At 43.5% G+C, this 23,445-nt stretch overlaps 1 protein-coding gene across 26 annotated transcripts in view; it reads left to right on the top strand.

The window, feature by feature from the left end:
* The window catches only part of Il16 (interleukin 16), a 100,055-nt gene that overhangs the window by 24,576 nt on the left and 52,034 nt on the right, over positions 1-23,445 (top strand). For 24 of the 26 annotated variants that reach the window (XR_015636467.1, XR_015636468.1, XR_015636469.1 and 21 more), the window contains 1 exon segment: positions 4,612-5,024. Coding sequence is in view for 14 of the 26 variants with exons in the window: in XM_087581762.1 (XP_087437888.1) it covers positions 4,612-5,024 (413 nt within the window). In the remaining 12 variants the exon portion in view is untranslated. 26 annotated transcript variants of the gene reach the window in all.

The raw sequence follows: 23,445 nt of genomic DNA, 5'->3' as shown, positions 1-23,445 counted from the left end.
TCCAGTTCTCCCGTCCGTGAATGATGTTTCACGCAGATCCAAGTGTGAGGCTGCGGCTCTGGTGATGGATTTGCCCAACATACTGGCCGCATGCAAATGAGGAAGGAAAGGAGGGGGAGGATAGAAAGAACAAAGGAAGGAAGCAGAGGACAGGGAAATGGGGGATGGGGAAGAAAGGAAAGAAGAGAGAGGAGGAAGTGAGGGAATGTAGAAGAGAGGGAAGGAAGGCTTACAGACCTTGCTGCCTGGCCTGAAGTGAGGAATTTTCTTCAAGGCCTCTAAAGGAAGCAAGGGTCACTGCTCTCTAGTCCTTGACACCTCAATGTACATAAAGTACAGCTCAGCTGTGGTCAGGTGTCCTGAGTACCTATGAGGACCCGGGTCCCCATTCCTCTTTTCCAGTTAATCTTCTGCATGACAGAAAAGGTGACTCTATATAGTACCTTTGTGCTTTGGGAAGCCTGGCAAAGAGAAACAGTCTTATTCAGGTGTTAGGAGGGACACTGGCCAGGACATGGGAGAATAGTTCTCTAGTCCTTTGTCCTTCTCTGGACTGAGAAGGCAGGGGTTCTCTGAGGCGTTCCTTACTGACGCCCTTCTGTATGTAGAAAACATTGGGGAAATCTTGGGCAGAGCCTGCCAGCATCAGAAGAAACCTAGTAGGACACTGGCTAGGAATCCTGGGGACCAAGTAAGAGAAAAGCTATTGGTTTGAACTTTCAGAGAGGACTGAGGAGGGGGTGTGTGGCACAGCTGGCTCCCAGCACCGTTGACATTTGGTTCCACACGAGAGCAATAACCAGTTCTAATGTCCAGAGCACAATTACCAAAGCCAAGCTGAGCCACGTGACTGCCATGCTGTGTTTTCAATTATTCCCCTCCCATCTCTGTCTCTCTTGGTGTTAGGCCTAGAGGGAAGTCCCTTTCCACAGAAGCGAGGTTCTGGTCTCTCCACCTCAGCCTTGCATTCTTTTCCCAATCACAGTCTCTGGGATGGCCGGGCCCACTTGGAGCGGTCTGCTGCTCTCAGATGGAGGGTGAGTGCCTCTTTTCTATCTCTGTCATCTCTCAGGAGGACCCAGCCTTAGAAATGGCCACTCCTTGTAGAAGAGCTTGCATTTTAGAGCTGACAGGACTCACTGGTTACACTCATGGACTGAACAGTTTCCACCAAGAAATCTGAGCCTCCTCTGGTCTAAGTCCTGCATGCAGTCAGTGTCCCCAGCCAAGGAAGCCTACAGTTTTGCACCTCAACCTCAAAGGACCCCATAGTTTCTTTGCTCTAGAAGACGTCTAGTGAGTGATTAGTCATGGCTGGGGACCTTGTAGGTAAAGAGAGGACATGGGGGAGAAAGGTAATGGGGTGTGTAATCTGAGGTTCAGTGGAAATTGGTAGATCAAGACTTTCAGAACCAGCTGCTCTGAGTGGGAATGGAGGGAGGGAAAGGCAAGCTTTGGCTGGGGTTGAAGTAGCCTAGAAAACACATTATTTTCCAGAAGTCATTGTTTTTCAGGGTTTAGACTACTAGCAGTAGACCAAAGACTTTTATTTCAGGAAGATACACTTTTAAGCCTAAACCTGAATGTGTTGATCTGCATAACAGCATAAATAGTATAGCTTCAGGCATGGTTAAATCCAGCTGCTGTGTGACAGCATCTAGGCTTGACTCTGCTCACATTTCCCTGTCCTTCTGTTCCTTGTTCTCTTCTTCACTTCTCACCCCATCTGCCTGACCTCTGAACCTTCCCTGTCAGTTTTACTCTCCATACAGTGATGCTTAGCATCTCTTCTTTAGCTCTTCCTTGCCTGCTTTCAGAAAGTTTTAGAAAGATTCCAACATAAATCTTATTGGTTTTCAAATTTTCAAATGGCTAATGTACAAATTCTGGTTCTCTCTCTCTCTCTCTCCCTCTCTCTCTCTCTCCCTCTCTCTCTCTCTCTCTCCCTCTCTCTCTCTCTCTCTCTCCACACACACACACACACACACACACACACACACACACACACACACACACACACACACACAAACACATACTCAAAACACCCTCCACACCACACATCCCACACACAACACACATAGGCCATGCACGTCCCACTGGGGTTGATCTGAAAGGAAGGAGGTTCAACCTAAGTTATTATTTACAGTGATGTTGCTATTGAGCTGCCAGTTCTGGGAATTTGAAAGGACATGGAGTTGAGGACCTCCTGTGCTGGAGATGGCAGCCTGAGGGCAGCTGTGATGGTTTGAATTTGAAAGGGGATATCGAAAAGAGAAGCAAGTAACGAAAAAAAAGGCACTGAGAATTCAAAGACCATGGACAGATGCAGATCAATCCTCTCCAGACAAAGGTAGTTTCAGCTTTGCGTTTGAGGCTGTGGACACACTGAATGTGGAACTGATACGGGAGTTTCCATGGCTTTAGGGGAAGGAAGCAAACCCCGGTCCCGGATCTGGCAGCAGTGGTGAGTTAAGGAGAGAAAGTGCAGAGCACAGAGCATTTATTCAAGAGTACCAGGCTGGGGTGACAGGAAGGGCAGCTGCAAGAATAGATTAAGGAGCCAGATTTGTTCGTTTTTCAAGATAGGGTCTCCTCTGTCCCAGGGTGGCCTTGAACTCACTACATAGCTGAGGTTGGCCTTGAAGTTCTGATCCTCCTGCCTCTACTTCCCAGATGCTGGAATTACAGGCACCACGGTACCTGGACTACCACATAGTTTTAGGCACAGAGGAAGGTTGATGTGTGGGCCATCAAGATCCCATGCAGCAGGAATTACTAAGTGAAGAGGAGCGTGGTAGCGGCTCGGCCTGTGGAGAGCCAGCTTGGAGGCTCAGGATCTAGCTACACCACATAGCTCCATGATGGTCACTGTCCTGTGCTTTGGTCATCTCTCTGTGACAAGAGGGCAGTATCAGAGCCTCATAACATGGGTTATAAGGACTAAGTGCTAAAGCCATCAGAACACTTCCTGGCACACTACAGTCGTGACATTTTGAAGTGACTGAGTGCATGCTGGAGGTAATTATAGAAACACAGCACATTTGTTGGCCAGTACTGGAGCCCAGCTGGTAGCCATGAAGGTTTCCTTGTACCAATCTGCTCAGGAATGAGTGTGGCCTTCAGGGCTGGGAAACATATCACCTAGTACAACTGTCATTACAGGGACAGTCCATTATGGCTGGAATTCTCTTATCATGTGAGCTAGGTGGGCAAAGAATAAAGGATTTTGGGATATTGACAAGGAGTCCCTCATGAAATGGAAAATAGAGTTAAGTTTTTAAAATAATATTTGCATTTTTGTTTAGTGTGTACATGTATGATTATGAACATATACACCATAGTAGATTGTGGAGCTTAAACGTCAGAGGTCAACTTGGAAGCATCAGCCTTCTGCTATGTGGGTTCCAGGGACCAGACCAAGGTCATTAGGCTTGGTGACAAGCACCTTCATTTGCTGTGACATCTCATTTTTTCAGCCCAAGATGCAACAGTGCTTTTTGTTTGTTTGTTTTGTTTTTTAACACTGTGTGTGTGTGTGTGTGTGTGTGTGTGTGTGTGTGTGTGTGTGTGTGTGTATGTGTGTGTGTGCCAGGTGCTTCAGGCAGTATCCTAAGAAGTCATTCTCTCTGGGGGACATGTGATGAAAGGGTCTATGTCACAACTGCTGGCAGCTTTGTACATTGCCTGCTTCCATCCTGCATCCACACAAGCAGCAGGGTGAGTTGCCAAGAGCATCCCACAGTTTGTTGTTCTGACAACAGGCTTTATTTTGTGGCTTGGACCCAAGTCAGAACTTGTCTGGCTACAGCATTAGGCTGCTTTGCCACCTATCTCATGGACACCGAATCCACGAGAGGTGCCTCTTGGCAAAACTGAGTTGGGCTGTATGCCTGATGGGGGAGTCAGACTAGGCTTATGAAGCTGGGTGAATAAACCGGAGGAGTGGCTGACAGAGTAGGTGCTCCTAGCTCCATGTGGTACACTGGCCAGGCTGAGGAAGGGCACGTGTGCTTGTCAAGAGCTAGCTATGTGCTGAGCCTTCTGCACTCAGCCCAGCAATGGCAAACTGGCAGATCTTCATCTGGAAGCAGAACGCATACATCAGTGGTCACTGGCCTGAGCCCTGGGCTCTTGAGTCCTTTGGAGATACTGCACGAGATACTAAGGAGAACAAGGGGACCAGGGCAGAGCCCTGGTGGGCTCCTTGACTTCCTCCCTGCTCTGATCTACAGATTAGAGTTTCATTTAAAGATTAACATGCACATTTAAAAGTCTTACAAAGCCACGGTCCTCAGGAGCAATTCGGTTCCTAAACCTTTCCCATGATTTTGAGTCTTAGCTCATTTGCTAGTACCTTGGATTTAAATTTATTTTTTCTCTCCTCCATTTCCCTGTCTCTAGGATGCAGGTTTGGATAAATAGTTTAGGTTTAGTCTGTGAGTCTGGGACATGGAAGGGGGTGTTAGTTTCTTGAGTTATCTAAGCTCCATTTGCCCTGAAGACAAGCTGGGTGAAGGGTCTGATCTGCCCTGCTTCCTGGGCACTGGGGTTCAATTCCTGGACTTGAGCTGTGAGCAAGTCACACTACTTCCCATTTCTTCCTTCCTCCAGGGACCCATGCAGCAGCAGCTAAGCCTAGTTCATCTACCACTCACCGGCCAAGGCCTGGAGAACAGGAGAGGAAGAAGCGTGGCCTTACTTCCTCTCTGAGGATGGAGCCCCACAGCCACTCTGGAAAGAGCCGGAAATCCACGAAATTTCGCTCCATTTCCCGTTCCCTGATCCTCTGTAACGCCAAGACCAGTGATGACAGCTCCAGCCCTGATGAGAAGTACCCCGACCCTTTTGAGACTTCACTGTGCCAGGACAAGGAGGGCTTCTTTCACTCCTCCATGCAGCTGGCAGACACATCTGAGGCTGGGCTCAGCAACATACCAGACCTGGCACTGGCCTCAGAGGCTGCTCAACTCCAAGCAGCTGGGAGCGATCGGGGCAAGCACTGCAGGAAGATGTTCTTCCTGAAGGTAGGTCAGGGTCTGTGTGTCTGGCAGGGCTTATAGTTGTTTTCTGGTGCTGTGAATTAGTCTTTGAATATGTTTAAGCCAAAGTCAGAAGAACAGAGTTCTTACTGTACAGAGAAGCAAGGAAAAAAAAATGAGGCAGGGTTGCCTAGGGCTCACAGCCATGGGCTTGCTAATGAATCAGGTACAGTCAACAGTCTTCTCTGAGATATTTGGTGAGAGATGGTGTCAGGCAGAGACATACTGAGCCTAGATCCCTGGTGAAAAATGCCAGTTGTGATAGCTCTCATCATCAACAAGCATCCTTTGGCATAGGGTAGGAAGGTCAATACATACCTATCCTGCATACTCAGAGAAGCAGGTACCCAGAGAAGCAGGTACCTGGACACAGGAGACAGTTACATGATCAAGTAACAGAGAGATCAAGAACGCATTCCAAGGCCTTGGTGAAATCTGGCACCTTTGTACAGACTGACCATTCTTGAATATTTATCTAATATGAGGTATCAGGCCACACTTACAAAGCAGGGAGAGGCAATTGTCCCAGTAACATCTAGACACAAGCAGCATCCTTAAGGTCCTGCCTAGAGCAGGCTGTACCATCATGCTTGCCGGAACTACTGCTGATGAGTCTTGAACTCACCTTGTAGGGTAGAAGACAAAACAAGCATCTTGATGGGCTTCAGATAAACTGTCTGGGCTTCCAGCTTTCCATGAGTAAGGAGAGATATGGTCAGCCAAGAGTTAGATATGTTTATTTGGAGACAGGGCTTCATAAACCCTAAGCTGGTCTCCCATGTAGCTGAGGAAGGACATAAACTCGTTCTCCGGTCACTGCCTCTCCAGCAATGCGATTGCAGGTTGTGCCATCACATCTTGTTTCTGCAATGCTGGATCAAACCTAGAGCTTCCTGAATCTTAGGCAAGCACTTTACTGACCAAGCTACATCTTTAGCACTGGAGTCAAGTTACTTGATGACAGTATGAACTTTTGCAGATGAGAGCTCAGATAAGTGGATTGCAAAATCATTTGGGAATCTCACTTACTCACAGTGCATAATTTATTTGCTCACTTCTATTTAACTGCAAGGCATTTTTGAGCACCGAATATGTGCCAGCTACTGTTTTGATTTAGATACCGCTCCCCTCAAAAAACTTCTTAGAGTAAAAGCTGTACTCTAAGAGGAGTGTAGGAGTGCAGAAGGGGCTGAGAGAGAAAGAGCGTGTCTTGAAGTGTGCTGATTCTCCTTCACTCAGACAGTATTTACTGAGTTGGAGCAGGCATTGTCTCATGAATTGACCTTGTGCAGCTTGCATTTGGCTGAAGAATACAGATGTCAACCTAAGGCTCTATGTACAACTTGGTAGAGAAGGGCCACAAAGAAACATTGAGTAGTGAAAAGGTCGTGCAGTGTGTATCATGAGGCACCATAGTGCTGTATGGGACCACAAAGCCTTCTCTACCAACCAGACTCTTGAGAAAGAATCTCAGTAACATATGATCATGCAGGAAGGGCATCACAGACAGAGGGGCAGCACATGCAACAAAGAAGAAAAGAATATGTTAGGAGCATTCAGGAGGCTGCTTCAAGAGGGTGGCTGCAAGTTCAGGGCAAGCCTGGGCTACATAGCAAGTTCAACTTCAGCCAGGGATACACATCATTTTGCCTTAAAAAAAGTATGTTGTGAACATCAAAAAGTCTAGAACATGGTAGTTAGAGAGAAAGGGAAGAGTAATAGGCAGAGTAAGGAAGTTATGGTAGCAGCCAGGGTTGGGCTGCGGCAATGTTTTGATGCTTTATTGTAGTGGCTGGAGGCAGGGAATTGGCATGATCAGGTTGTTTTAACAGGAACTCTCTGGAGCCTGACTAACAGTAAGGGGGGCCTTCTTGGGAGGCTGTGGGGATAACCCAGGCCAGGAATTATGTGGGTTAAACTGAGGGAGTGGGGCAGGGTCCCAGAAGATAGTCGGAGCAGGAACTCTCCTTGTCCAGACAAAGCCAAAAGGGCTTGTTGATAGGAGGATGCAGAGTATGAAGAAACGAGAGGAGTTACCTCTAGCTGCATACTTTAGCCAGAGCAGCAGCTCAGGGAAAGGATATGTGGTATGTCAGGGCAGACAGACAGACAGACAGACAGACAGACAGACACACACACACACACAGAGAGAGAGAGAGAGAGAGAGAGAGAGAGAGAGAGAGAGAGAGAGAAACAGAAAAAGCCAGAGACACAGAGATAGAAAGGGACACACACAGAGGGACAGAGACACAGAGAGGAAGGATGCCCCACCCCACCCCTACCATGCCCCCTCACTCCTTGGAGCCTCAAGTCTCTCCACGATTAGGTGTGTCTTCTCCCACTGAAGCCAGACCAGGCAGTCCTATGTGCTGGGGGCCTCGGATCAGCTCATGCACGCTGTCCAGTTGGTGGCTCAGTCTCTGGGAGCTCCCAGGAGTCTGGGTTAGTTGTGACTGCTGGTCTTCCTATGGGGTCTCTCCTTCAGCTTCTTCAGTCCTTTCCCATAGGAGTCCCAGACTTCAGTCCAATGGTTGGGTGTAAGAATCTGCTTCTGTCTCAGTCAGCTGCTGGTTGATGAGGATCTTCAAAGCACCTCACAGCCACCCCTTTCCCCTTCCAGTGGGGACACTGTAGTCCCTGCCCTGGGCTCCCTCCTTCCCCTTGACAGAAGTGTCCTTGGGTGTGACTCAGTTGGCCCAGATGGCCTTCTCAGCCTTCAGCAGTGCCATGGTTAAACTGATTTCCAAACGTCTGGAAGAGACCCTGTGTTGCCAGCCCCTGCTCTAGAAATGCGTAATGTGAAACTCATAAAAGAGGAAGTTGCTTAAAGATCCAAGTTGAAATTTAAGGGAGAAAAGGAAGGTGTCATTGGAAAGTTGTGCTGTGTGGCACACCCAGGACTGAGGTGATTCCTGCCTGCAGATGTGCACAGCCAGCTGGGATGGTAATGAGAGTGTCGACTAGCCTTTGCTATGTACTGAGGCCCCAGTGGCCTCTTGCTTCTGGGCCAGCTTTCCAACAGAACCTTGTCCCATTGGACCTAGAACATTTACAAGAGGAAGTGAGTGGATTTCCTGAATACTTCAAACTGGCCGTCTTTTTCCATAGAAATACTATTTTTTAAATTCATTTTCTTATCTGTCTGTCTGCCTACCTGCCTGCCCGCCTGTCTGTCTTTCTTTAATTCTTTCACAGTTATGTGGACAAAGATGACCTTGATTTTTTTATTTTCCTGCCTTTTACCTCAGTGACATACCACACCAAGTTTAAGCAAAGGTGAGGATTGAGTCCAGGCCCTCCTTCATTCTGGGCAAGCATTCTACCAACTAAGCTAAGTTCTAACCCCAAAGAGTATTTTTAAAAATGCCTTTTGAGCAGAACATCAAAGCCAAGGAAAGAGGGCACTCCCTCCTTTCCGTCTCCCTTCCTCCCTCTCTCTCCTTCCCTGTTCAATATTTGCTACAAAAACTGTTTTTTTTCACATGTTCTAAGCTATTATCTGGAGTAAAGAAACAAATCTGGGGGCTGAAGACATGTCTTAATGATTGAGAACACGTATTCTTCTTCCAGAGGACCCAGGTTTGATTCCCAGCACATACACGTAGGCTTGCAACCATCTGCAACCTCAGTTTGAGGGGATTCAAGCCTCTCTTCCAGCATTCATGGGCACCAGGCACGGCTGAGGTGCACAGACATTCATACAGGCGAGGGACTCACAAGATTGAAAGGAAATTGAATGAAATGAATTTGGGATCCCTGTGGAGATGACAATGTGTGCATCATGAACCCCATCCCTTCTTCCAAGTAGCTCATGCTGTTTGTTTTTCTATAAAGATTGCTTATTTTATTTTATATGAGTACACTGTAGCTGTTTCAGACACACCAGAAGAGGGCATCAGATCCCATTACAGATGCTTGTGAGCCAACATGCAGGTGCTGGGAATTGAACTCAGGACCTCTGGAAGAGCAGTCAGTGCTCTTAACCACTGAGCCATCTCTCCAGCCCCTCATACTGTGCTCTTAATGAAAAGTTCTATGAAGGTCTATTATATCCTAGACAGACTCTTCCAGGCTAATGACCTCTTAGCTTTGTGTTGTGTAACAAAATACCAAAGGCTAGATAAATTACAAAGAAAAGGTTGTTTGGGATGGCCATATTCATGTAACATCAGAATTCAGGAGGTAGAGGGTAAAGAGATGAGAGTTGTTGGGATGGCTTATCCCCCACAACCCCATCTTCAACTTGTGCCCACACACTTAAGGTATGAATTACACAAGTAGTACACACTTATTTACCTTTTATATCACACTCTTTATCTTACATTTGCCTATATTTAGTATCATTCCAGGGGTTCAACTATGTCTACCATCTTGTCCTTTGGTTTCTAGTTGTCTGAAATGTTTTACACCTGTTTTTTTCTTCTTATCTTTTAGACTAATATATTTGTTACATTTTTCTTTTGGATTAGCTTGCTAGTAATGGGTTATCTTTGATTATTTTTATCACTAAAATAAAAAATATACTAGTAAATACTATAATCTCATTTAAACTAGTACCTCACTAGAGCACCCAAGCACTACTCGGAATGCAGTTCCATCAACACTCATAGCCTCTTCTCTGCTGCTGCCAAAAATTGATTTTGCACACATTTATAATTTCCAAGCATACCATGATTGTTACTCTGTGAGTTGGTTCTCATTTGCATGGTTCTTTATGTTCTTCCCTCCACCATTCCTCATTTCTCCTTGTCTTTCTGTGTCTCACTGAGGTCATTTCTGCCTGAAACCGGCCTCCCTTTAACAGGGGCAGGACCTGAGCTTAGAGCACAGATGACATCCACAGGTCAAATGTCTAAAAAGTTAAGTCAAGATAAAAAGATTTAAAATGCACCCTTCTGTCCTTCCACCTTGGTAAATAAGTCTCCATAAGAACTTGTAGGCCAGCTTCAGTTAAGTGCTTGGATTTCTCAGAGTTCCACCCTGGAAAGTAACGGTTGCTGGGAGGTCCATCTTGACTCTTGACCATCACCCTCTGTCTGGTCATCCCTTCTGTCCTTCATTTCAAGGGCCTTAGGTTTAAGTAAGTCATCACCTGAAATTCCCCATTGATGCCCCTCTCCTGCAAGCCCTGGCAACTCAGAGATGTTCAGACCCATGCTGTGATCTCTTCTGGATGACACACACCTCTGGGAGAGAGGGCTTTGGTACACAAGTGCTTCTGATAAAATACCATCATCTAAATTTGCTCCTCACTTCCTCTTTGGCTGAATCTTAACTGATAGCTACATAGTCCTGAAAACCCATTTGCTCACTTGATACTATCTGGAGTTGGTCTTTTTTTTAAAGGAACTGTGGGACACAGGCTTTGTTAAGACCGAGAACTTATTCAGAGTAACAACCTTTATAAGTATTTATGGAGAGAACTCTACGAATCGGCACAATGAGGCCACCCTTAAGACAGAAAGTCTATAGGCATCGCCCTTTCTTGAGCTAACATGTGGGCTTACATTAGACATTCTGTCGGCATTCTCTGGCTGCAATCTAGAGTTAGTGGTGCTCAGTCTGGGTGGAGGATAGCAGCCAGAAGGCCAGACACATGTGGGGGGTCCTGCTCCTCCAGCTGCCCTCCTGAAATGATGTGCAATGCTTTGATCCACAGTGTGGCACATCCTGCTTTTCTATACAAATTATTTAAAATAATGGTTAGGCAAAGTCACCACTCACATAGCGTGACTCAGGGGTTGTGCAGTCAGCTCAACTGTCTGCATCTCTGGCATGTGCTGTGAGGGCAGAGGGGGTGGAATCAATGCCTCCTTGGGCAGACCAGTTCCTTCACTCCTCTGCCTGCGAGCAGCCCAGTTTGTGGCTTGAGGCCTAGGCTTTCTTGGCAAGCAGGAAACCCTATACCCTGGCTGCTCGTCTCTTCCTGCCACAGAAGAGCCGCTTGTGGGTACTGAGAGCAGTCACTGTGAGGGAAGCTTGGGTTTCTAGGACTCCCATGGAGCTGGTGGGTCCCCAGAGTATATGGGAGGACACAAAGGGAGGCAAGGGTGGTCCATGTGCAGGAAGTGGGGAGGGACAGCCCACAGGTATGATTCATGCCCACTTGCTGATGCTTACCCAAAGTCCATGTGATTTCTAGTTGTTTCCAATGCTAGAAGACATTTGGAAATATTCCTTTAGAAGTTGGCTTCATTAGTTGGCATTTTGAATCTCAATGGTTTTGGCAAAGCCCCACTTGGCTAGTAAAGAGTTTGCCTGGGTAGAAGGAGAATAAAGGGAACTGGGAAAAGTCAGTGAAACAGCTACCTTTCCAACTCAGCCAACATCCTTTGTTGTAGGTTCCAGTCCATCGAGTCCTTCCCCAGCCTCTGCACACAGTCCACTCCTTCCTGCTGTGTGGCTACCTCTATCTGGAATACCCGTGAACCAAGTCTGGGTCACTCTGTAAGGCCCAGTGTGTTAGTCGGCTTTCAAGGACTATATCAAAATACCCGAGAAAATCAACTCAAAGCCAGCATGGTTTATTGGGGTTTGTGAATCCAGAGGTTTTAGCTCAGAGCTGGTTCCATTGTTCTTGGATTCATGGAGGAGCAGAATATCACGGAGGAGGAAGCCTGTGTGGTGAAGGACCACAAGACAGAACAGATAGCGTGAGCAAGAGTGAGAGCCAGAGTCAGAGGGTGGGGAGGCTTGCTCTTTGTAACAGTTCCCTACTCCCAAGCCCATTGTGCGGTAGTAAACCTGCAAGTGGGTTGGTCCCTTAAGGTCAGAGCACGTGCTGCCCCAGCGGACCAGGGACGAAGGGGCAGGTGTGCTTCAGGGAGCATCTGCCACGAAGCCATCACTATCCTCTCCCCTCATCCTACACTCTAGATCCCACTATACTAATTGAAACATTAACCAATAAAAAACACGTGTGCGTTTCCATCCAAGAATACGTTTGGGTGCCAGCTGTAGGCACCCAAAATTCATTTGTGTTTCTACTGTGAGCTCAGGAGAAGGTTCAAAGAGTCTTTAAGCCTTGTGGCATTCCATCCCTTACCTGAATGTATACTATATATTTGTTTAAGTTTAGAATTTAAAACTTTTTATGAAATCTTGGGCATAAACAAATAAATATACAGATGCATTCATACTCCTTTATTATCTTTAACCTTTCCTCACAGTTCAGTCACTAACCCACTCTCAGTCTGCCCTCCAAAAGTTCCCCATCCCATCCCTCCTCTCCTGTCTCCATGAGGATGTCCCCACACCCCAGCAATCCCCACTATGCCCCACTCCCTAGGGCCTCAAGTCTTTCAAGGGCTATGCGCATCCTCTCTCTCTCTCTCTCTCTCTCTCTCTCTCTCTCTCTCTCTCTCTCTCTCTCTCTCTGTGAGGCTAGACCAGGAAGACCTCTGCTGTATATGTGTTGGGGCACCAGCCAGTGTATGCTTCCTGGTTGGTAGCTTAGTGTCCAAGAGATCTTGGGGGTTCAGGTTTGTTGAGGCTGCTGGTCTTCCCATGGGACCGCCCTTCTCCTCAACCTCTTCCAGCCTTCCCCCAATTCAACCACACTTCAGACAATTGGTTAGGTTCACGTATCTACCTCCAACCCAGTCAGCTGCTTGTTGGGCATTCATACTCTTAAAAAGTCTTCTAATACAAATATCTGGTTTAAGAAACAAATTGATTCCTGTGAGCATCCCTACCCAATCTATCCACTCTTGGCCCTCTTATGGGCAACACTATCCTTTGTCTGAAAGTGTTATTTTCCTGCTTGTCTGCATACTTTGCTCAATCTGCTTACTTACTTGAATGGCATTTGATTAGCCTCGCTTATTGTTGATTGACGTTTGTTTGATATTTTCACCCTATTTTGACCTGTTTTCTTGCCCCATACTTCTGAGTTTCTTGTAGATAGCTATGTCCATTGTTTTTCAGTGCGGGAGGTTAAACCCAGGATTAAGGTATTCTACACAAGTACTTTGCATCAAATCTACACTACCAGGTCTCTTTTCAGGTTTTATTTGGGGACAGGGTTGCTCTAAGTTTCCCAGGCTGGACTTGAACTCACTTTTTATTTCACCCAGGTATTGAACTTGCAATCCTCCTGCTTTACCTTAATTTTAAAAATCAGTATCTATTTTGCTAATCTCTGAACTTAGACCATTTACATTTAAAGTAATAATTTATATATTAGAACTTAGGTAGATTTTAATTTTTTATATATATTTGCTGTTCCTCCACTTGTTTCCTTTTGCTTCTCTACTTTATTTGAATATCCTTTTAAACTTCCTTTTTTAAAGAATGCTTTGAGGGTTTATTTTATAGTTGTCACTGTGGCTGGTAGGTGTATGGTCATTTACACCACACATGACTTTTCAAATCGCCTCTTGATACTGACATTTTATCTTTTTTTTTGAGACCTTGCGCTTATACTCTGTCCTAATTAGGTTTTTATTGATGAGATAAACACCATGACCACAAGCACCTTAAGGAAGAAAGGGTTTAGTTCACCTTACAGCTTAGAGTCATGAAGGAAGTCAGGGCAGGAACTCAAGGCAGGAACCTGAAGGCAGGAACGGAAGCAGGGGCCATGGAGGAATCTGGTTACTAACTTACTCCTCCTGACTTGCTCAGTTAGCTTTTTCATGCACCCCAGGGCTGGGCCATTCCACAACAATCATTAATCAAGGAAATGCCTCCTAGAATTACATATAGTCCAGTTGATGGAGGCATTTTTAACTTGTGTCAAGTTGACAAAACTAGGTAGCATGGGTCCCTTGGTTCTTCTAACTTTTATATATCATCCTCCCAAGACTTTCTTTTATAGCTTGAGCACAATAAAAGATATGCTGTTTGCTTCAAGCAGAAATATTACTAAATTCACACTGGAGACAGAATCGATTCTGTTTTCACATGTCCCAACACTCTTACTTCCTTTCTGAAGGTTCTAGCCATTTCATCGTTTTCTTTCTATTTGGGGACTTGCTTTAGACCAGCAGTTTTCAATTTGTTACCACACCCCTGGGGGGGTGTTGAACAACCCTTTCACAGGGGTGGCCTAAGACCATCAAAAACATGAATATTTACATTATGATTCGTAATAGCAGAAAAATCAGAGTTGTGAAGAAGCGAAGAAGCAACAAAAATAATCTTATGGTTGGGGGTCAACACAGCATGAGGAATTGCCTTAAAGGACCACAGAAGGTTGAGAACCACTGCTTTAGACAATCTTTAATAATATACTGACTTACAATAAATTCTTTTTATTTCATCCATCCGAGAATATCTTTTGTCTCTCATTTCTGCCTAAAGGTTAAGTAGGAGGTTGCCTGTTTGCTTGAGACATTATATATAGGCTTCCAACTTTTGGTAATCCTCCTGCTTCAGTCTTCCTAGTGCTGAGATTACCTGGGAAGGGAGCTTTGGCACACACTACATTTCTGGCTGACACTTATTTTCTGTGCTTAGATCCTGGCATATCTTTCCTTCTGCCTTCTGTGTGCTCAGATGTGGCAGCATTTTCTTAGAGATGTGTCATTTACCTCTACTTATTTTGAAACACTTGCCTTTGGCCCTGATTTTAGAAGTTTGATTATGAGGTACCATAATGTTGATTCTTTGGGCTAGATTTGTCCAGTTTTAGCATCTCCTGTGGCTCTTTTTGTGGCATTGTCTAGTACAAAGAAGAAGCCTAGATCTTGCTACTCACCACTTTAACACCTTGACTATGTCTAATTTTTGTTTGTTTCAAGGGAATTCCAGTGGTGAAATAAGCATTTTGATGGTGGCTGCTTTACAGTCCTGGTCAGACAACCCCAGCACCTGGCTTATCTAGGGATTCACTCACATCTATTTCCACAAATAGCATATTCTTGATTCTTGATGCTATAAATGCTGCCCTTCAGTTCTGTGTAGCAGTCTGGGTAGGTATGTGAAGCACATAGTTCTGGTTGGCTCTTCTGAATGTCCATTGCCATGGCACTGTAGTTATGCTGTGTTTCTGTTCTGCTGGGTTTCATCCTTGTCACACTACCGGATTGCTCACTCGATCCATCAAGTCCTTCCTGTAGCCCAGTAACCATTTGTTGCACAAGAAGAGGACAGGAGAAGGTGTAGGATCTAGGTCTTTTCTGCCATCTTTTGGGGAGTAGGAAAATGAGTGCTCAGTAGCTAGGTGGTCTGATTGCTGCTGTGTCCCCTTGATAATGGTGGTCGTAGAGATGGCTCTCCAGTCCTCAGGGTAGCATGTTAGATATGTCTGTGAAACCTGTGCCAAGGGTCCACTCCAGTTATCCACAGGCCTTCCTTTTCCCTGGTGTTTTAACACACACAGCAAACTCATTTTCTTGATTGCTTTTTTTGTTTTGCCTGTTGGTAACTGTGGGTGGCCAGACTCACACGCCCCTGAAAGAACCATAAAACTTTAAATGTTCAGTAAATCTAGGAGAAATGCTAGAGGCGAGGACCAGATTTTTTGACTGTAAAGCACAACAGGGGGGTTCCGTGTGGTGGTGGCCATGTTGATGACCTAAGAGGGACACTGGGCTGTCATCTTGTGGGTGTTACCGCTGGAGGGAATGGTGTGAAAGGGCACATGTGTCTCTGCGTTATTTTCTTGTAACTTTATGTGACTGTACAGTAAGAGACAGAATGTGAGTTCCAGGAACAAATTAAAAAATGCAAGTTAAAAAATGCACCTCATGCAAGTTAAAAAATGCATATCTCTCATGTATCTCTCATTTCCAGAGAGCCGCAATCTGGAAACAGCACTATTAAAAAGATAATATTTACGATTACATCAGAGAATGTTTAGGAAATAATATGAGAAATATAAGAAGTCCGTTATGAAAAAATTACAAGGTTCACTGAGTTGACATTAAAAGAGGCCTACCTGAACAACGGAGATGTTTGCATGCCATGCTTATGAAAACAAAAAGTATCAGTTCTTCCCAACATCCACTGGTGAATTTAACTAAAATGCCCTTTAAAGATTGAAACACTTTAAATTAGCATACAAAGGTTTAGGTATTGTGGCATTTTAAAAGAAAGTGTTTACTTAGTAGAGTCCTCTGTCCTCTCCCTCTCCCACCTCCCTGCCCCTCATTCCTCCCTTGTGAATCCCCCAAGTCTCCTTTCTGTTTTCATGCCACGCTGGTTGTTGGCCCTTGCCCAGCACCTCTCTTTACCATCTCCCGGCCTTTTCTCTAATGTTTTAGTCATTACATGTTTATACCCACTTAGATATGTACACATGTATACGACATGCTAGGATTCACGGACAAGAAGGAATGAGGAACATTGTCTTTTGCAACTTGGATCATCTTCCTTGATATATGCACAATGTATATTATACGGATTTATTTTACAAGGTTTATCTCTTGTATCTCTCTCAGCTTCTCAGATTCTTCTCTTCTAGCATTTTCTGTCTTTCCCTTCATTTGGGGAGAATTCAGTCATTATCTCCTTGGCTACGTTTCTATTTTACCTTCTGCCTTCCAAATTTCACAATCCTGAAGATAACAACCTGAGATCTTTTGCTAGTATTATATAGGATGCTTGAAAATATTTGAATTGTATTTTGATTTACCTATTGCTTTTAAGTAGATCCCCTTTTATACTCTTAAAGATGATATTATGGGCACTATATTTAGTAATTTTCTTGTTCCAGCTTCTAATTTATTTTTTTCCTCTGTTCTTTGAGCCAGTCCTCTGTGGCATGTTCAATTTTCTAAGTATACATTGCAATTCTAATATTTTGATTTGGTTATTCCTATCTCATTAAACCTTTTTATTTTTCGTTTTTAGTCATACTCAAATTTTTCTCACAACACTTGTTGATTTCTGCTTAAAGACTTTTGGCAGTTAACTTGAGAATTTCTGTTATTTTATTGTTGAGATGTGTGAGGGAGGGGCAGTGGCCGCACAAAAAAAAATGGGCTGGAGAGATCGCTCAGCCATTAAAGGCTAGGCTCCCAACCAAAAATATAAGATATATGTGAATGTTTTTTTCTTACTCATTTTGAAATCTTTTTTGGTTTGGGTATGATGGGTAATTTTAAATCAAACACTGTATTTGTATAAGTTACAACTGTAAGTTGTAGCTTCTAGAACTTATTGAAAGTTTCATTTTGGTTGTTTTTATTTGTTATTCTTCTTTGGTCTGTTAATCTATAGGTTAATTCATATATTTCACAATATTAAATAGTTCGTTGGATGGAGCTGACTACTATTTTATTTGGGCTCTAATATTCATGTGTGAGCTTGTATCCCACATTGTTATTCTGGTTGCAAGCTTGTGTGTGCCTCATGATGATACTGGAATTTCTGTGTGTGTTTTTTTTCCTCTTTCTTTCATTGGTTGGTATCAAGGTTTGCTTCCTTTCCAGTATTGAAAATGTTCTAGCCTTGTATGTTTTGTCTGTGACAAATACCTTGGAGAAAACAGTGTAAAGTGTAGATACTTATCCTATCTCGTGGTCCCAGGAGTTTCCATCCAGTGACAGTGGGTAGCATTTGGTATTGCATACTAGAGAGAGCACATGGCACGTGGCCAAGTTCACCACCTGGCATTTAGGAAGGGGGGAGAGAGAGAGAGAGAGAGAAAGAGAGAGAGAGAGAGAGAGAGAGAGAGAGAGAGAGAGAGAGAGAGAGAGAGAGAGGAGAGAGACAAAGAGACAGAGAGGAGAGGAGCTAGAGACAAGGTGCATCTTTCAAGGTCACACTGAGTGACCTTTTACTTCCAGCTAGTTTCCGCCTACTGTCTACTCTTCCCAGCAGCCCATTATAAACTCATCAATAGATTGATCCACTTGTGAGGTAGAGGCCTCAGGATCCAATCCTCTCTCAGGGACTCCATCCACCAGTTGGAGGCCAAACCTTCAATACATGTTGTTTTGTTTTATTTTGTTTCGTTTTTAGGGACTGCTTATATTCAAACCAAAACAAATCTCATGAAATATGTGATGTGGTCCCTAGTTACCAAAGTTTCAAATTACTTACTTCTGTGATGATCTGTAACAGTTTTTGCCATCTGGTGTTAGTGTTTTCCTCACGGGGAGGCTTACTTTTCGGCTTATTTCATTTTTACAAGGCCACAAAGATTTCCTAATTTTTCTGGAATTGATTTTGATAAAGAATGCATTATCATAATTTCCCAGTTTCATCTGATTGCTCAAATGTATCCTGTGTTTCTCTGCCATCTTTTGACTCTTGAGACAGCATCTATAGCTATGTTCTTTTATGTCATTTCTGTTCTCTGTCTCCCCCCCCCCCCCCCCCAGGGACCTCTTCCGGAGCAGCACTAACATTTTAAAAGCTTTGCACAGCACCAACTTTTAATTTGTTCAGTGTCTCCATTACATGCTCATCTTTATTTTAGAAGCTCCTTATTATTTGCTCTGCTCAGCGTTCTGTAATTATTATCTCAGTAACTGTTTTCATCTTTTCTTTTTAATATAAAAAGAACTTAAGAATACTTAAGAACTCTGTCTTACATATATTGCTGAACGCATAAACCAGAAGATTTTCGAAGTACATTTTCATGACCAGTTTGTACTAAATGCCTTACGTTTCCCATATGCTTTCCTTTGAGTCATGAGTTTCTTAGAAGGATGCTCCTTAATTTCCAGATGCACATGTATTTTCCAGTTACCTCCAGAAATACATGTTTACCGCTTTCGAAATGATTACTGAATCACAGGAAATGGCAGAGAAAACACAGAGAAGTTCTAAGTCTTCACAAATTTTCTACAACAGCACATCTCACATAACTATAGTTACAGTCACACAACATGGAAATGGAAAATTAGGGGCTCAGGAGTGAAGAGTATGCATTACTCTATCAGAGGACATCAGGTAGCATACAAGCACCGGTAACTCTGTCTCCAGGGGGATCTAACGTCTCTGGCCTTCAAGGGCATGTGTACTTAACATGCACATTTCCACACACATCCACACACTTAGATATGACTTAAAATAATAATGGTGAACTTCTTAAAATGGCCGATTTGACATTGCTGTAATACACGTGCAGATCTATGTAGTTTTAACTCATTTATAATCAATACATCATCCAAGCAGAGAAGTGATGCACTACCAAGAAAATGTCTCCAGCGCTACACTACCCAGACACACTCTGACCCCCCCTACCAACATCAACTACCGTAGCAAGTATTATTTCTTGTCTCTCCACTTAATTTCTCCAATGCTTCTCAATTTATTTGTGCTGTTGCCACTGTGACATTATAGTTCTTTGTACTGCTCAAAATTGTTTGATGATCCTGCATGTGATTATTTCGGAGATGTTTTGTGTATGTTTTAAAAGACACCGTGTTCTGCAGTTACCCTAATAATTTTTGCCTCTGTTGACTTAGCAGCTTCTTAAGGGGTTTGATGATTTGAATGAGAATGTTCCTCATAGACTCTGGCATTTGAATACTTGGTCTTGGTCCCCTGTTGGTGGTGCTTTTGGGGAGGCTTTGGAGGAAAAACATCACCAGGCTTGGACTTAGAGGTTTCCAAGCCTGGAACCATTCTCAGATCATTCTCTCTGCCTCCTGTTTGTGGATGAAAACATCAGCCCCAGCATCCTGCTTCAGACTACTGCCAACTGCACACTTGCCCACCATGAGGAAGCCTTGTCCTTCTGCACCCATGAACCAAAATAAACTTTTCCTTCCATAAGCTACCCTGGCTGTGGGGTCATGTTCTAGTTTGTTTTAGTTATGCTAACCATCTGTGAGGCTGTGAAGTATAGACGAGCGCATTCAGAACCATTGTATTTATTTGTGATTTACATCTGCTATTATCAAGCAGATCAATTACTATTAATTCTTTTTAATAAAAAAATCAGCTTAGTCAGGGCTGGAGAGATGGTTCAGTGATTCATAACACTGTCTGCCTTTGCAGAGAACCCAAGTCCAGTTCCCAGCACCCATATGGAAGCTCACAGCAGGCTGTACCTTCAGTTCCTGAAGATCCAGTACCCTCTACTGGCCTTTGTAGGTAACAGACACACGCTTGGTGCATAGACATATAGGTAAAACACAAATACCCATAAAATAAAGATAAATAAGTCTGTTTTCTCTATAAAGTCCACCAAGTTTTATTTTCTTTAGCATTTATTTCTTCTTTTTTGTTGTGAAAGTTTTATTTTTATTTAATTTTTTGATTTCATATTTGAATAGTGTATTAACACAATCCCTCCTGCCACTTCTGTATCTCCCTACTCCCTCTTTTTTTTCAATTATTAATGTTACATATGTGTTTAACATATAAACACAAGCTGCCAGGTCTGTTTAGTGTTGCTTGTATGTACATGTTTGTAGGTACCCACATTTTAATCTAATTTTTGCTCTTTCTTTTTAACCCCCACCCCCACACACAAGCAAACACACACATGGTTTCTAATGGCTTGCTTCCTGTAGTTCATCTTACACAGTTCTTGCTGAGAAGTGAGTTAATTGCTTCCTGTTGGAAGACAGTTTGGCATTTCTTTCCGCCTGTTGCTCTTAAACAATTAATTCGTGTGTATGTGGTTTGCGTTTATGTGGTGTAATTGCAGATGCCTGTGCCTACAGAGGCTGGAGGAGGATGTCATATTTCTGCTTTATCATCCTCTGCTGTATATATATATATGACATCCATACTTCCAACTGACCAATTGGGGATCTTATAATGCATCATCCATAACTAGATTGAACATCTAAAAATAGTTGAATTTTATTATGTGGGGGCCTTTTCACCTGGCATTTTCATCAAATTTTTTCACTCAATCTTTGTGCAAAGACTTATGCTTAGCATTTGCTCCTGGCTTTTGTGTCCAGATTTAAAGAAATGGCAGTAAAGGGCAAAACACATGCACATGTGCACACACACATATATACATATGCACATATACACATATGTACACATGCAAGCACACATATACACATATGTACACACACACATATGTTCTATTTTATGGGTAGGATGTTTTGCCAGCATGTCTATCTGTTCACCACTGTGTAGTTGGTGCTGGCAGAGGTCTGAGGAGGAGAATATTGGATCCCCTGGAACTGGAGTTTCAGACAGTTGTGAGCTGCCATGTGGCTGCTGGAAATCTAACCTTCGCTCCCTGGAAAAGCAGCCAGCGCTCTTAATTGCTGAACCATCTTTCCAGTGCTCCAACCTCTTTATTCTTTTGAGACAGGGTCTCTCACTGAATCTGGAGCTAGACTGGTGGCTATCAAGCCCCCAGCAATCCTTCTGTCTCCATCCCTCGCCCAAATGCTGGGACTAGAGGTGTACACATGACTATGTGTGACATTTTACTTTCTTGCTAAGATGCACACTCAGGTCCTCATGCTTGCCCAGAAAGTATTCTTACTCACTAAGCCATCTCCCTTGCTCTTGCCTATTGCTTTAAAAAACTACATGGCTGAATTTTTGTTTGGGAGTTTTTACTTTCCCTCAGAAATGTTCATTATGCTTTAATTTCTGGTACTTTTACTTAGGTTGGCTGAGTTTAATGAGGTTATCATTTAATGTCTCTCAGACACTGCCATGTGAAGATTGGATAGATATGTAGATAAGATAGATGATAGATATATGATAGATGAGAGATAGGTGATAGATGATAGAAGACAGACAGACAGACAGATGACACAGGTCTTTTCGCTCTGGAAATTTGTTACATACGTATTTTGTTATATACATATGTTATATATATACATATGTACATGTAACATATATACATATGTTATATACATATACATATATACATATATACATATGTATATAACAAATTATGTTATATACAAATAACATAATTTGTTATATACATATGCTTGTCAGTGTCTCGAATGTTGTTTTAAGCTCTCATTAGCATCTTCCACATCTTCGTGTTACTATCTGGGTATTTTTTAAAGCTATGCCCCAGCTCTCTTCCCCTCCCTTCAGTGCTGTCTAAACACCCTGTTCAGTCTGTTTACTTCTGACTATTAATTTATTCAGTTCTTTTTTTGAGCCTGCTGAGAAATTTTTGGTTTCTCCTCTGAATTTCCAGTCACTTCCTTGATGTCTTTAAAACAGAAAGCCTGTTGATTTTGCAGTGTGCGCTGTGCCCACTGTGCAGTTTACAGCGTGTGCAGGTCTGGCTTTTATGTGTGTGGTTCTTGTGGCTTTCTCTGATCATGCCATGCTCTGAGGAGTTTTATTTCCATTGAACTCTTTTCCCTGACGGCTCCTATGCCCCATCACTTTCTCTGTGGGTGTTTTGTAGGCACAGCCAGTGCTGATGCTTTCACAGAAGATTCAAGTTTGCTTCTGTGGGGTAGTTGGGGCATCATTAGCCTGGAGCGGAATTAACCATGTTTTTGTCTGGAGGGTTGTGGGCCATCCATGTGGCATGAATTAGGGCTAAAGCTCCTGCAAGTGCTCACTGGTTGTTGTCAATTCTTGGGGGATTCCCCTCTTCCCCTTGGGGCTATGTCCAGACTATAATTTCCTTTCATTACCTCAGGGATGGCATGGATCCACTCTAGTTCATATTTAAAATAAGGAGATAATCTTTTGAATCATCCTCTTGATGAGGAGAGTTTTTCCTGTTAGGCTCTAGTCTTAGGAAGGAGCTGAGATTTCTCTTGCCCATTAGGTTACCAACAGCAAAGTCCAAATTCAGCCACTCATTGAATGAGCTCAGAGCCACCACAGACTCTGGGTGCTACTAATTTTACAAGAAGCTGTTCCTCAGCCTTTATCACAGCCATGAGCTGCCGGCTATGCCCGATGGTGATGCCTTTCCATCCCATTTAAAACAGTGACTTGGCTTTAGCTGAAGGAACACAGTCAGTGGTCACCACAGCAGGGAGCACATGATCCTCCCCTGTCCTTCAATGTCCTACCTCCCAGGGTTTTGTTTTACGTGTGGTGATGGACACCCTTCTACAAACATCTACATGCGTTTTATACAATTATTTCCTACCATAAAATTTGAGAATTTGGGAAGCAGTTAGTATTCCTTGGAGACTGGATACTAGGGTTTTGATGACCAACACAGATAGGATGGGATCTTGCTATTAAACACAGGCTAGTCTTAAACTCACAGGTGGTTTAAGAATGTCTGCCTCAGACTCCTGAGTTCTAGGACTATAGGCACATATCACTGTTCTGGATCACTTTGAATAGTTTTATTATTATACAGTACATATATCATATAATTAAATGAATAGTACTCTGTGGTTTCAGCATGTCTGTAGAATTTTATGACCATCACTGCTAACTTTAAAGCCACTTACCACTTCAAAAGCAACCCCATAGGCTTTAGAAATTCCCCAAAGCCCACACCTCTGTCACACCCAGCTTCAGAGACTATGATCATACTTACTCTGTTCCTATCAGCATAATTCTGACATCTCATAAATGGAGTCACATGTAT

The sequence above is a fragment of the Rattus norvegicus genome, chromosome 1 (genome assembly GCF_021556685.1).
Source record: "Rattus norvegicus strain SHRSP/BbbUtx chromosome 1, alternate assembly SHRSP_T2T, whole genome shotgun sequence".
Lineage (NCBI taxonomy): Eukaryota > Metazoa > Chordata > Mammalia > Rodentia > Muridae > Rattus > Rattus norvegicus.
The sequence above is the reverse complement of the archived record's forward strand: the minus strand, read 5'-3'. Positions and strand labels throughout refer to the sequence as shown.